This window comes from Tachypleus tridentatus, chromosome 7 (genome assembly GCF_004210375.1).
Source record: "Tachypleus tridentatus isolate NWPU-2018 chromosome 7, ASM421037v1, whole genome shotgun sequence".
In the NCBI taxonomy this organism is placed as follows: domain Eukaryota; kingdom Metazoa; phylum Arthropoda; class Merostomata; order Xiphosura; family Limulidae; genus Tachypleus; species Tachypleus tridentatus.
In genome coordinates, this window is record NC_134831.1 from 173,940,328 (window position 1) to 173,956,470 (window position 16,143).

At 34.9% G+C, this 16,143-nt stretch overlaps 2 protein-coding genes across 6 annotated transcripts in view; one reads left to right on the forward strand and one right to left on the reverse strand.

Moving 5' to 3' along the window:
• The window catches only part of LOC143257277 (putative oxidoreductase YhdF), a 28,732-nt gene extending 15,761 nt beyond the window's left edge, over positions 1 to 12,971 (reverse strand). For 4 of the 5 annotated variants that reach the window (XR_013031760.1, XM_076515719.1, XM_076515714.1 and 1 more), the window contains exons 1-3: positions 12,726 to 12,971; positions 12,254 to 12,308; positions 11,147 to 11,301 (exon numbers count right to left, since the gene is read on the reverse strand). The gene's annotated coding sequence lies outside the window, so the exon portion shown is untranslated. The remainder of the gene's footprint in view (positions 1 to 11,146; positions 11,302 to 12,253; positions 12,309 to 12,725) is intronic. The other variant, XM_076515715.1, reaches the window with a different exon arrangement.
• LOC143257876 (uncharacterized) lies at positions 5,674 to 6,192 on the forward strand. Its single transcript, XM_076516902.1, has one exon. The coding sequence runs from the start codon at positions 5,674 to 5,676 to the stop codon at positions 6,190 to 6,192; it is 519 nt and encodes a 172-aa protein (XP_076373017.1).
• Positions 12,972 to 16,143: the final 3,172 nt, after the last annotated feature.

Consider the following 16,143-nt stretch of genomic DNA (forward strand, 5'->3'; position numbering starts at 1 on the left):
TGAGGATCCTTTTCCACCCGCATTTTCTTGGGACCATCCTCGCGTCGCATAGCGATGCTGAGGGCCGGGTGGTGTACGTTGATGTTGTCATTGGGGGTCGTAAGATTCGGCTTCTCAATGTCTATGCGCCTATCCAAAGTGGGGAGCGGGATGCCTTCTTCTCGGGCTTGGACAGGTTCATGGTTACACAGGCAATATCGTCCTTGGGGGCGACTTCAACTGCGTTTTGTTTCCTTCCCTCGACAAGATTGTGGTGATCCTCTTTCTGGTGATTGGAGTACGCGGTCTCTGCGTGCGGTGCTGTCGGATTTTGCCTTTTCCGATGTCTGTCGTGCAGTGCATTGATCTGCTTTTATGGCTACCTGGACCGGTCGGGTTTAGAGCCTCAGCCATGCTCGGTCCATGCCGCTTGCTGGGCTGGATGGGCTGATGGTGAAATTTTACAGCCAAGTGTAATCGGACTTTTCAATGCCTGTCTGGCTGCGGGGTCTCTGCCACCGAGAATGCTGGATGGGCTAATTACACTCATCTGTAAGGATCCCAGCCAGTCTGAAGATTTTTCCTCGTGGCATCCCATTTCTCTCCTGAACGTGGATGCAAATATTGTTTCTTAGATCCTGTGTGCAGCGTGCGGGGCAGAAGTATCGAACAAAATCTGGTGCTTCTGAGGGACCTGTTCCATTGCATCATGGATCGGAATGTCCCTGCTGTCTGTTGTGTCCCTCGATCAGAGCAAAGCTTTTGATCGAGTCTACCATGTATTTCTGTGGTTCGTTCTGGGGAGGTGTGACCTTCTTCCAGTTTTTGTACACTACGTGCAAGCCTTGTACACGACTGCTTCGAGTGCCGCCTCACAGGGGTGATCTTATCATCCCATGTGTCTGGACCCAGTGTCTTTCAATTCTTCTGTCTGTTACCTTTCGCTGTCTTTGAAGGGTTACCCCTGTTGCCACCTTGCGAGATTCTTGGTTGGCACGGGGTGTGCCTTTGAGCCTCCAGCCACCTATGTGTTTCAACCCTCCTTCTTGGTACGTCGACGCTGCTGCGGTGATCCGGCAGTGTCGTCCCGTGTCTGCCGATGTACTGACGGACTCCCGTTCCCTCTACCGCCTGCTGGTACACGAGTGTACACACACAATCGAGCGACACCACCCTGCTCTGCCGTGGGACGTCGTTTAATAGCTACGTCCAGGCTTTCAACTAGCGTGTTGTGCATAACATCCCACTGGTGTGGGAGCGTTCATACCTGAGAAACTTTTGTGCGACTGAGTTGTGTCGAGTCTGTCACATCCAGTTGGAATCTTTCTTGCACAGGTTGGTCCTCTGTCCGACCTTGGTAGACATCTGAAAGGGTTCCAATATACACTCACTGTCTTTAAGTACGTCATCTGAATTGCTCGGAATAATTTGATCTTCGAGCAGGCGCCGTTGTCATAATTTTCAATACTGTGAAGGGCCAGATACAGGCTGTTACTCTTTCTTGAGGCAGACTTGGGTTCCGGGACGTTGTCCTCTCTCTGGCGGCCGGACGTTTCGCCCCTTTGTGTGTTGGTGGGAGATCGGATTCTGAGCCGCCCTTCCTCTGCTCCCCTCTCGCTCCATGTTTATTGTATTTATTAATGTTTATATTTATTTTTTAATGTGTATGTTAATATATATTTTAATGTTTTTTTCATTGTATATATTACTGTTTGTATATCTTTAACGTTTTTCTCATTGTCTATCTTATTGATAATATATATTTATTGCTTTTTTCATTTGTATATATAAATGTGTTTCGCTTGTACATAATTCATGTCTTGCCTTTTGTACTGTTTTATTTGTTGTACATGAATTCAAAATTAGAGCAAAAGAGCAGTTTGAGGCTATCAGAAACAAAATTGTAGCAGCTTATGAGTCTGGTAAAGGATTTAAAAAGAACCCAAAATATTTTGAAATCAGCCATTCCACTGTCTGGAAAATAGTCAACAAGTGGAGGGCTTTCAAAACAACTGCCAACATGCTCAGGTCTGGTCGTCCAAGCAACTTCACCCCGAGAGCAGACTGCAAGATTCTAAAAGAGGTCTCCAAACACCCTAACATGTCATCACGGGACCTTCAGCAGGCTCTGGCTACTGTTGATGCAAAAGTGCATGCCTCTACAATCAGAAAGAGACTGCACAAGTTTAACTTGCATGGGAGGTGTGCAAGGAGGAAACCTTTGCTCTCTAAGAGAAACATTAAACCCAGACTGTAGTTTGCCAGAGAGAATGTTGACAAAGACCAGGACTTCTGGAATAATGTTCTTTGGACAGATGATTCCAAAATTGAACTATTTGGACACCAAAACAGAGGACATGTTTGGCGTAAACCAAATATAGCATTACAGGAAAAGAACTTCATACCAATTGTGAAGCATGGAAGTGGAAGTGTCATGGTTTGGGGCTGCTTTGCTGCAAGACCTGGACAGCTCACAATCATAGAATCTACCATGAATTCTACCGTGTATCAGAGGGTGGTCTCATGTGAGACCATCTGTAAGAAAATTAAAGTTGAAGCAAAACTGGACCCTCCAACACCTGTTGTAGTGTCCTGGAATGGCGAGTCAAAGCCCAGGTCTTAATCTTATTGAGATGCTGTGAGGTGACTTGAAACGGGCTGTACATGCAGAAACCCCTCAAACATCTCACAGCTGAAAGAATTCCGCATTGAGGAGTGGGGCAAACTTTCTTCAGACCGATGTCAGAGATTGGTTGATGGCTACAAGAAGTGTCTCACTACAGTTATTTCAGACAAAGGGAGTAACATTAACTATTAGGGGGTAGGGTGTTTTAACTTTTTCCTCAGTTAGAAAATACATTTTTGTAGAATTACATTTACAGAAAATCTTAAAGTCTTTTCTTCAGTTTTAATTATTTGGTTATACTCCTATAAACTCTCAGTGCTGTTGAAATTGAGAGTTAAATATCTATATATCCAAAAATGTTTCAAAAATACAGAGACTTTCATAGGGTGTCCTAACTTTTTCACTTGACTGTATATAGTCGTCACTTTCAGCTTCGTATGAACGTACCTTAACAGTATATACATACATATATTGATTTACACATTTACTTAATGTCTAGACTGTTAGTGTTTGATAAGATTTGTTTTTAAAGCGGAAATACTACTTTGACACCACAGATATGATAAATATAAGTACGACTGAATAAACCAATAGTGGCAGGTCGTATGGTTAATTAATAATTTAAATATTTATTTAGACTTCAAACATTAATTTGAAGTGTTAGTTATGTCTTGTGTTTATTAAGTATCTCTGCATAATTTACCTGATTTATTAAAGAATGTATATGATGTTTATTGAAGCATTTTCTGACATTTCAAACGTATTAAGCATTGAGCAATTATTAGTATTAAGGAAAAATGTGATTTATATTCACAAAAAATATAAAACATTATTATATAACAGAGATTTCCTTAGAAGAGATATATGTTGAGAAACGTTCCTGTTTATGCTAACCACAAGTTACGCTCTCAAGGTCATAACAAGAATTACTAATTTATCTTTAGAGAGACCGAACTGATATTGTTAATGACAGATTGTCGTTGTCACAGCATGGGATAAGCTTAGGCGAATGTTTACATTATCATGTACAAAACTGCCAAGAAAAAAAGTCGGGACTTTGATGTAGTATCTATTTCAAAAGTGTAAGTATGAATACAAGTGAGAAGGCTGCTAATTTACTTACTTTGTCTGAAACTGTATTTTAGTGTTGCCAAAGAATCGGGAAAAAATGACCAATTAAGTGTCAGAACTACTTGCAGGTAAATGTGTTTACTATTTGGAACATTATAATAATACCAGAAAGTGTTTATGTAAAAATTCCTGTTCGAAGCTCGAAAATCAGTTGTCATGATCTCAAAGTTAGTACTTTGTGGGTCGAAGATAGTTTTCCCTGAGCTGAAATGAGTCGCAGACATCACTGTGATAGCCTACCCGGTCTCCTTTTCACCAAATGTAAAACTGAAAATATAATCTGTAACATAAGGGACAAACGTATTTCATGGTTCATCACACACTTTAAATTATTTTGTCTTTTGTGTTTTGTGTCTACTATCTTTCTAGGGTGTGATGTCACTTGTTATATAATAAATAAAAATTGGCTCCATAAAACATTTCCTGGCGAGACTTCGGTTATTCTCAGGTTCTGACACTGTCACACGAAGGGATGTCAGTGAACTTCATATCACCACAGTATTTTATAACAGACGTAAAAGTTACATTCAGCAAATAATGTTGTTGAATGGTCAATTTATATTCAAAGCATCATTTGATGTATAGTAACCATTGTGTCTATAATAAAGCACTGTAGAGATGTAGACTTATTTATCATATAACTATTTGAGTTACAAAACGTAACTGTTGGTTACATCAGTTTGAATGGCTGGTTGTTTGGAATTAATTAGCTATTTGTGCTCTACCCACCATGGACATCGAAACACGGGTTTTAGTGGTGTGAGCTCCAGCACGTCATTGTGTCACTGTGGAGCAGATGACATCAATCACAGTATTCGATTGTATTCAAATTCACATATGTTTCAAACGACACTTCATATTAAAAACTGTTAGTACCATGGTGAATAAAAATTGCAACTAATACTTCAGATTAAAGTGAAAATACATTTGGATATCCTATTGGTTGTGCTTTATAGATGAGTTAAGAGATTAATGTGTATTTTATATAAGGGACCAGGAGCAGTCTGAGATAGTTTGTCCAGAGAGTGAATCTTTGTGGCCTTGGATGTGCTTTAAGTGTGACAGTCAAATTGAAGTGTTCAGTCACACAAGATTTACCAAATTATTGATAGTGAACGCTGTTAAGAATATCTCATTAAATGTAAGAACGGTCATACACAGATTTGTGTAGGTTTACGTGAAATAGTAAATAAAAATATTTATTACAATATTACTGCTTTAAAATTTTATTCATTAAATTTTACTAACTTTCTAAGGGTACAAAGTCCATTATTATAAGGAAATAGAAACTACAACTTGAATGGAACCTTGTTGTAGACAGATGTTAAAGTGCCATGTATAACTGTTTTTAATTTTAAACTACTGACCAGACAGAAGGTTTATACGTAACAGCAAATGGCATAATTAATAAATAAGTTTGAGTTAGTGCTTTTGAGCTCCATTCGTCACGACATCCTCAAGTAAAAAACAAATTTGCACGTGACAGCTGGTAGTATTACAGGGTGGCCCGTAAATCCCTACCCATCCATATGTTATTATGTTATATTCAATTACGCATGCATTATAAATTGTTTCTTTTTTTCAGAGAAATAAGGCCGATGTAAGCCCATTTACACTTGAAGAGCGTATTGTGACAAGTACGTGGGTACCTGAGCGCAAGAATACTGGTGACACCCTGGATACAATAACTGGCAAATTTAGAGAAAGATTCAATAAGGACCCACCAACATGAAAAACGATGTTAAATTGGGAGAGCAAATTGTTTGAAACTGGCAATATTAAGGATGCACCTCATTCAGGAAGACCAGTTAAACGTAGAGAGTCATGTGCTGGTGTGGAAGAGTCAGTAATTAACTCACCATTAATGTCGACAAGGAAAAGATCAGCTGAACTTGGTATTCCGCGAGCAACCATGCAGACATTTATCAAAAAAGGATATGGGAGTTAAAGCATGGCGACCCACATTTGTGAATGAACTAAGTGATGCTGATAGAGAAAATAGGAAACTGACGTGTGATGAGTTACTGCGAATCTTCAATTCGATCCCTTCTCGAGGGAAGGTGATGTTTACGGACGAGTGTGCAATTTACTGTTCGAGTCGAGCACGAAATGTTTACTTTGGAACAAAGGAGAATCCTCATTATTATGAAGAAATTGAACACAACACTCCGCATGTCACGATGTGTGCAGCACTTAATGCACATCATGGTATTGGACCATACTTCTTTGACGGGCTAGTAAACCATACCTTACATCTAAATATGTTACAACAATGGTTTATACCGAAACTCGATGAACTTAGTATCAGAGAGGAGATTTGGTTTCAACAAGATGGAGCTCCAGCTCATTATGCCCTCACTGTGCGAAATTATCTTAGTGACACTTTTCCAGACAAATGGATTTGTCGTGGTTCTGTAACATCCCCGGCACCCATTCCGCACGAATTCCGGACTTGACAACATGTGACAAGTCTCTTTGGGGATACATAAAGGACATTATGTCTAAACAACGTTGTAATACTAATGATGAGTTGAAGGCAGCTGTGTTACCGCGGCATTTGGAACAATAACTCCTGCTATGTTGAGGAAAATGTCTCACAGAACATGGCGTCGCATAGTAATATGCAGCGAGAATGAGAGACAGCACACAGATACACTGGATACATAAGATATATAGATGGGTTGGGACTTACGAGCCTCCCTGTAGTTGAAGCTCCAACGGCTAAACAGATTCAACACACTTGGTCTGCCCGAATGTCAGTCGACGACCCCGTCACGTGACATTTGTAAATTCACTTGTTGTGTCTATGATATACAGTTGTAAATACAATTGTAGTGTTTGTACTATAGAACTATAAATACGACTGAAGTACCAGATTGATTGAATTGCAGGTGGTGGGTGATAGATTAATACTAAAGTTTGAATATAAACGATTGATTATTAAAGGCTCAGTATTGTGATTTCAGCCATCTCTGTAAATTAATATATTTTCTTCGACAATGTAAACTGACAGAATGTCAATAGTTTGTATATCGCGCCACCAGGAGATTATGTATCTACACCTAAAGTGAACACTGGCTTGGTTCTACTCTAGTATAATATTTCGACATCCAAGAATTAACTGAGAAAAGTTCAACACTTCTACACATCTGTTGTAACATATAACAGTTTACTGGTCTGGCACATCTACCAGGAAAGTTAGCCTTTACTAATTACGTGAATTGTTCCCATATGTAGAATGCAGAATGTTTATGTAGATTGACGTATAAAATTAAACAATTTCAATCCCTCTATACAGTCAGCAACATATGGAAACTTTCTGGTTATGTTGAACTACCAGCAGAAAAAGCTTTTTATTAACCATGTGGTTTGTTCCCAGGCTAAGAATAATATTTTACGCTGGATCAAAGTAAATACAAACCAGGGTAACATATTATTTGTTAATATAATCATGTCTATTCGATACAAGTATAAATACTATTGAAGTTTCTATTACACAAAATTGTATATACAACTGTAGTTCCTTTCTGCAGAACTATAAATACTCTTTTATATGCAAAAACGGCTCGTTTGGGTTGAGAAAATATTTTACATAGAAGAGCGAACAACGTTTCGACTTTCTTCGATCATCGTCAGGTTCACAAAGAAAGAGGTAACTGACCGGAAGCTGACCACATGTTTGAAAGGGGTTGTGTAACTGTGTGTCGAAATGTAGAGGGCGGTATTAGATGTTTGAATATATAATTTTATTTATTTTATTATATTAATATAGGTATAAAGGCGTTCCTTTATATTGGTTTATTTTGGGTTTAAGTTGTTGTATAAGTAAGGCTTCTTTAATTTTGCGTTTGTTTATGTTTGTTTCTTTATTTAGTATTTGAGTGTTTTCTATGGTTATGTTGTGTTTATTTGACTTGCAATGTTCGAAAACGTGTGAAGGTGACTTTTTATGTTCTTTGAATCTGGTTTCCATTTTTCTACTTGTTTCTCCAATATAGAAATCGTGGCAGTTATCACATTGTATTTTATAAATAATGTTGGTGTGGTGTTTGTCAGTGTAGTTTTTACATATTATAGACCTCAGTTTTGTGCCTGGTTTTTGAATAAATCTGGTATTAACTGGAATGTCATATTTTGTTACTAATTTTTGCCAAATGTTGGTTATTTGTTTGCTGATGTCAGGAATATATGGTATACAGCAGTATATGGTTTCGTGGTTTTTTTATTCGTGAGCTGTATTTACTTTAGTTGGTTGATTTTGCTTTCTGTCTCGGTGTGTGCGTATAATGTTTTCTACGGTTTGTGGAGGAAACTTATTGATGTTGATGAAGTATTGTTTTATTTTGTCTAATTCATCGTTAATTTTATCTGGTGAACATAGTTTTATGGCTGTGTTTATTTGGTTTCTTAGTATGTTGAGTTTTGTTTTGTTTCATGTGCTGAGTCCCAAGGAATGTATAGTCCAGTATGGGTGATTTTTCGTTGGATTTCTGTTTTGAATTGTGTGTCAGTTCTTGTAATTTTGAGGTTAAGAATTGATATTTGATTGCTTTCTTCCTGTTCACATGTGAAGTTAATGTTGGGATGTATAGAGTTAATGTGATTGAAAAAATTAAGTATGTGTTCTGTAGATTTGAATCCCGCAACCGTGTCATCTACATATCTGTACCAGTATAGTGGTGGATGTAATGCTGTGTTAATTGCTTGTGTTTCAACTTGTGTCATAAAAATATTGGTTAGAACTGGTGATACTGGGTTGCCCATGCTTAGGCCATTTGTTTGTATATAGTTTTGGTTGTTGAACATGAAGTTTGTCTTTATCGTGGTGAATTCTATGAGGGTTGCTAGCTGGTTACTGGGAATTTCTATAGTTGGGTTAGGGTCTCGGATATAGAGTTCTAAGGCTATCTTGCAGGCTTCATGGGTTGGAACTTCTGTAAAGAGGGATATAACATCGAAACTGGCCATTAAGGCTTTATGATTAAGTTGATTTAGATTAGACTTTAAATTAAAAGAGCCTTTGATGAATGAGCTGGCTGATGTTACATATTTGGAGAATGCCCATGCTATGTATTTACCAAGATTGTAATTAAACGATTCATATATGGACATTATTGGTCGTAATGGACAATCTGGTTTATGAGGTTTGGGGATGCCGTATATTTGCGGTGTGCGTGAGTCGGTTTTACGTAGGTAGGAATAAAGTGTTTGTGATATTGTGTTGGCTTTTTTCATTCGTAGTAGTAATTTGTTCAGTTGCGTCTCGTGTGTCTTTGTTGGATTTGTGTGTATTGGTTTAAATTTATTCGTGTCTGATAGGATGTTATTCATTTTTTGGATGTATTCATTCGTGTTCATTATGACTATAGCGTTACCTTTATCTGCTTTTAGAATTTTTATGTTTTTGTCTTGTTTTAGGTTTTTTAATGGAATTAATGTCTCTTTTTGTAAGGTTGTTTTTTAGTTTTCTGTTTTGTGAAATTATGTTGATGGTTTTGTGAGAAAATTCTTTGAAAAAATCGTTTAAGATGTTGTTTTTAGGTGTTTCTGGAAAATATAAATTTGTAATTTTACCTGGGAAGTTTGGCTGTTGGATGTCAATAAAATTATCTAAGTTGTCTTCTTTCTGTTGGTTGTGTTTGGTTGTTTCCTTGTTTTTCTTCTCTGTAGAAAGTATCACAAGTCTCCTGGCTAGGTCTTCTAAACATGTTTTGATTTCTATGGTTGGAATGTACCTAGGTGCTATTGCAAAGTTGAGTCCTTTGTTAAGTAGATGTTTCTCGTCTGTGTTTAATTGACGGTCGGATCTGTTAATTATGAGGTTAGTCAACAGTTTGTCGTTTTGGTGTCTTTTCTGTTGTTTGCATCTTAATTTTTCTAGTTTTTTGTTGTGGCAGATCTTTTTGTCTCTGTCGTTCTTAGTATTGATTTGGTTTATGTTTCGTTGTATAAGTCCGTAAATCTCTGGTTTAATGCAGCATGCCAGTTGATGGTCTAGATTCATTTTTTGTTTTTGTAAGTCATGTAGTATTTTGTATTTTGTGTTCAACATGGCTTTAAGTAGTTTTTTCTGTAAATTTTGGATAATGTTTGTGTATTATTAAAATTTTTTTGAAAGTTTTACCTTTACAAAATTAGGGGTTAGTTGTTCTTTTCTACATTGTTGAAGAAAATAAGTGTCATTTCTTCTATTAATAATTCGTTAGTTTAAATTTCTTAGTTTCTTAACGATCGTGTGAGAGTGTACTGTTAATAGTGGTGTACGGTATGCTAGTTCAGACATAATGGTAACAGGTAAGTACAAATACACTGAGAAAAACACAAAAACTTACACTTCTCGTACAATTGCCGTGATGAAATAATAATCAGTGATGTCGAAAAACCCACTTGTTGAAAAATTTATATGCAAAAACGGCTCGTTTGGGTTGAGAAAATATTTTATATAGAAGAGCGAACAACGTTTCGACCTTCTTCGGTCATCGTCAGGTTCACAAAGAAAGAGGTAACTGACCGGAAGCTGACCACATGTTTGAAAGGTGTTGTGTAACTGTGTATCGAATTGTAGAGGGCGGTATTAGATGTTTGAATATATAATTTTATTTATTTTATTATATTAATATAGGTATAAAGGCGTTCCTTTATATTGGTTTATTTTGGGTTTAAGTTGTTGTATAAGTAAGGCTTCTTTAATTTTGCGTTTGTTTATGTTTGTTTCTTTATTTAGTATTTGAGTGTTTTCTATGGTTATGTTGTGTTTATTTGACTTGCAATGTTCGAAAACGTGTGAAGGTGACTTTTTATGTTCTTTGAATCTGGTTTCCATTTTTCTACTTGTTTCTCCAATATAGAAGTCGTGGCAGTTATCACATTGTATTTTATAAATAATGTTGGTGTGGTGTTTGTCAGTGTAGTTTTTACATAGTATAGACCTCAGTTTTGTGCCTGGTTTTTGAATAAATTTGGTATTAACTGGAATGTCATATTTTGTTACAGTATAGAAATGTAACGTTCTAAATATTTTGAACGCAGTCAAATCACACTGTTGGACTACATTGTTATTCAGCCATACCGGCCAACGTTTGATTGCTCACTCGCGTGGAAATTGTTTAGAATGTAACCGTTTTAAACACGTTCACGTTTTTAAAATGATCAATTAAAACATCAACCCCCATTAGACACGCTGCAATAAAAGTAGTATTTCTATGTTAGAACTGTTTTAGTAATCGAACATTAAAGCAAAAAAATATATTACTCTAAAAATAAAAACAAATGTTAAAAAGATCAGAACAGTCAACCAATAGACTTAGATCAGTTAAATCACCACCTTAACTACCATCACACAAATAAAGAACATACGGAATAAATTAGTAACTTAGGTTTTACTGTTGTAGAAGAAAAACAAAAACAAACTTATTTGGAAGAGACAGTTTTAGCGCCATCTATCACCAGGGTTTCTACTGTTTTTGACAAAGCTTCGCAATAAGCGAGAAAAGCGATTGCATTGTCGACCTCTTGCGTTGTCCCCCACGACCAAGCGGATATGACTGGGCTGCTTTTTCCATTATCTGTAATATACAGGATTAAAGATATTTCATTGCATGTAACGTTAAGTTTCAATGTTAACAAGCGCAAAATAAGTCCATATGTAAATTGTACTTACATATATATTTATGATTTTTTCAACTAAACGAACATATCAGAGAAACTTCTGTAATGCAGTTGAAAATTGTGGTGTGTGTGTATCTGGTGTAAGGTTTAAAATAAATATCCCGAGTTAGTTTTTATTCTGGTTTGATTTCGGTATTTTAATGACTGTTGTACGTTATACAAATTAATTATAATTTATCACTCAAACAAATGTATTTATGATATGTTATATTCAATGTTAAAATTATTAATTTATTGTAAACCAGTATGATTGTTATCAGTATGGTACAAACCCACACACTATCTAACAGGGCCCTGAGATCAGATAAACAAACAAACAAACTTGAAACTGAACAATTAATTTCTGTAAATAAATAAAACCAACATTTGCAACATCTTATGATGATTGTGGAGAAATACTTTAGGTTTATGAAAGGTAATAAGCTTTTCATAACTCCAAGATCAATAGAAAATTGTACATTTTTGTACACTGTTTACGGACCAGTAAGTCTTCGGATTTACAACCCAAATACCATCGGCTCGATTCCTCTTGATGAAGACTGAAGATAACACAGACGTGCCATAATTGTAAGGAAACACACTCATGAACCGAAAAGCTTACGGACCCATCACTTAGTTGGTTAGAACATTCCTAGTAGCATTTGGATTACAAACAATAGTAAACAGCAATAACACAAATATTCTAACAAATGCCAATAATTTACGGTGGATGTCACACTATATCTTTGATTTTAATTACCAATAATGTACAGTATTTTCTGTGAATCTACTGACTTTTTCTAACTTTAAATAAATTATAAATATAACTTTACAGCTATATACCAACAAACTGATTCACTTTTCACGTACTTCCTTTGTGTTTAATCCAACAGTTGAGACTATTTTTGTTTCAATAACTCCAGGACTGCAAAATAAAAATAAGTAGAGAACATTAGCATGTGAAATATTTAAAACCATACTTACAAACTTTAACAGCTGGGTAACCCCAACCAAACTATTATATTCTTTATAAATTCTCACAGATCAAAAACATTATACGTTCAACGTATTAGAAGTACGAAGAAAATAAATTAAAACTAATAACATAAATCAAACTAAATATAAATATAGATATCCTATTAAATAATCATTTATAAATAGAGTGTGTAATACATGTATAGTCTTGAGTGTGACACCTTTCATGTGTGATTACGTGAAATTCCAATGAAATCTGTATATTAATTGAAAATTTCATTCTGCGAACTTCCTACATTTTTCTCATTTGAAGACCGTTTACAAAAATATAAAATATATTTTAATAAATAAGTGAAGTGGAACTCACAACCTGAATGGTATCTTAGGCATCAGATCAGTCTAACTGGCCAGATAAAACACTTGTAGTGTTGTCCTCCTGGTTAATAGAAAGTCACATAGCAAATAGCATACATCATCAAAAAAGGCTTAGTTGAACTTTGATTTGTAAAACGGGATTCAGTGCTACAACGTCACGGGTCCATAGCTGATAGTGCAGAACGTGTTAAGCAACATCACATCTCGAACGTCAGATCTTTCCGACAGTAATTAACAGGGTAACTAATAATTCAAACAATAGAGAATAACTAATATCTTATCTTGTTTGTAATTAATCGTACTTTTGTTCAGTTGCGATTACAGTACTCCAGAATTTATGAAGCATTCATAAAATACTTTAATTTCATCTTTCGTTAATTTATCAGGAGCTGGGTATCTCCTCAAAAAATAATTGTATTGTTTTCGGATCTGGAAACAGATCAAAATTCTCACTGATCAACTGACTTCAGATAATAAACACATAGATCAAAACTGGAAGACTATTTTTTTACAAATTCAGCATCAACCTAAACTTACAGCTCTACAAACCTTCATTAGCTGTACATAATTTTGAGCTCATAGACTAATCAACAACACCCACCGCCAACACTTGGGTAACTATAGTAGGATCATCTATGACTGCTAATCATAAACTTTGAGGTCAGTGATGGCAAGTGCAAGAGACTTGAGAAGGCATAGATTCCTCAAATAGGTGAAGAAAGATATCTCTTCCCTGAATTCCTAAAGAGCACTTCCCCTTCCTATTGTGTATAAACAAAGAGCTCTTAAAACTCAAACATTCTTTATGGAGCACAATTTTCAACAATCAAAAATTTTGAACAGTAAAAACAAAAGTATCCTTCCCCAGTGATGGGAATAGTTTTATTTAGTCTAACAATTTATATTATTTCAATAATTTTGGAAAGGTTAATTGTGTTACATTCTTGGTTCCACTCAGAGTCAAAGCTCTAAGCTACGTGTACCATCCACCACAAAAAGCAATTCCTGAGTATTTCATTCATGTTAAGAGACACTCAACAATAAGATACAATAAATCTACATTTATATTATTTAAGTAACGTAATGTTTTGAAATGTAAATTACAGTGTGATTAGTTCCTGTTCTCCAGTTATTATAAAAGTGAATGTTAAGGTTTCCCTACGTGCACAGCTATTCAAATAGAACACAGAAGATCGTTGTGATAAACACCATCGTTCCCAACATGTATATGACATGTGACACAATAGGATATCAAAACAAAATACTCACCGCCTATACCTCAGATTCACAATGCGAATACGACAAACAATAAACTGAGCCCAGTTTTAAATAAATCATATTAAAAATTAATATATATACGATCACTTTTTTGAATATAGGTTAGGAACACATAAAACACACTTACCTTACTGAGTTCACTCTGATTTGTTTGGGAGCAAGGTCTGGAAAAATAACAAAATTTTAAAGACAATCCAATCGGTGATAAATAACCAGATAAATATTCTCTGGTATACGTTACACTGCTTTTAATATAGACACTGCTACCAGCTTTTTAATTTTTTTTTATTTGAAACTATCATCAAGAAGAAGTTGTGTAAGGGTGTAAAATTATATTAAGACAAAAAATAGTTCAAAAAGTAATAAACAATCGAGATTATTTTAAGGAATATTCACTCTTATTTTAGTAAATAATATAAAAACCTAGGTTACGTTTATAGTGATTATACAGTGTATTGACAATACACCAGTAAATTGTATTTAGAATAATCTGTTACACATTTAATACGGTGTAGTAATATTACATTCGTATATTAACGTTGGTGGGCGGTTGTTATCGCTCAATGGGCAAAACAAAATATTTACGAACTCTTTAAACTAATACTGAAAGAAACCATTAGTTGAGTTTGACATTTCTTCAGTCAGTTGTGAAACTTACACTAACAACAACCTTAAAGATTGAAGTTAGAATACACGGACTCTGTAATAAAATTAAATATAAAGTACTAATAAAAATTATTGTAACTACTGTTACAATATGAAAAGTAACAATTTACCATCTTTAGTTTTATAAACTACAACAGAGTTAACTAAATCTGACAAGAGCTATCAAGTTAGTTTAACTTCTTTAATGTTTATTGAGCATTACGACCCAACTTGACGCTAACAGTGAGAGTTCCAAAATATTTTATGATTAAAAACTCGCGATAAATACGACTGTGATAAAAATTACGGGATAAATTAACATGATATTAAGAAGCGAAACAAGATAAATTACACACTGAAAAGTAATAAAAAATATATCATTTCATACCACGTTTCAATCAAACCACAATCTGTAATTTTTCACTGGCTCTTACATATTAGACTACTTACTCGCCTTTTGCTGAGAACGCTTGAAACGTTGATAATTGAACCTTTACTTTCAATTAGGTGAGGAACAGCTAGCATCGTCAAATGTAAAACAGAACTTGAAAGACGTAGAAGAAAAATACTTAGAATGTTTTTAAAACTAACCATTAAAGAAACAAATGACGTCACTATCAAAACCAATATGGCGTTAGGTTGCACATCTCTACAGAATATTTTTATTACCGAACTATTTTACAACGATCCTGGAAAGTTTCAAAGCGTTTCTCGTTATCAAAAATTTCTTATAAATAACTATTTACTATCCATATCCACTAATTCTACAGTTTATTTTAGGTAGATTTAATAGCGAATTATAACGTAAGGTACACATTGCTTTATTTTAATAGAAAAAACAATATTCAAATACATGAAAAGTAACGAAATTTGTTCATAATAAACTAGAGGTTGTAATTTTTAAACGTTAGCCTTACAATATTTTCCTTATCTTTACACATAATATATGTATAAAGTTCTTTCATTATGTACATATAATACTCCAAGTCTCTGTGTTTACTTGTTTGATTCATTGTTCTTTTCATGTATCATGTCACAATTCCCACATGTGATGGTGCGCAAACGACAATTTTAAGTTGATATACGCGTCTATCGTTTGCTACCCGAAGCAGTAATTTTATCGTTAACACAGATATAACACAAATAATTTCTTTGCTGACTTGGCATTTTTTGGTAAGTTTGAATTAATATTTAATTACAGGCCCATTTAGTTTAAAAATATTACCTATATACCTTCTAATGCAACATATAATTAATTCAAACAAAGAAGAGATATATACAGATTTAGAATGTGTGGGAAAAAACAAACAGTAAAGCCAATCTATGAATGGTGTTTACCATAAAAAAAAACAATGTAAAAAGGAAAAATGTTTACATTATAATAATTATTATGTAAAATGAGATTAAAGTCAAGTCAACTAATATATATTATTCTATATTTTTTTCACCGGATGCTTCAATACCTGGAAGCGGATTTTTTCTTTGAT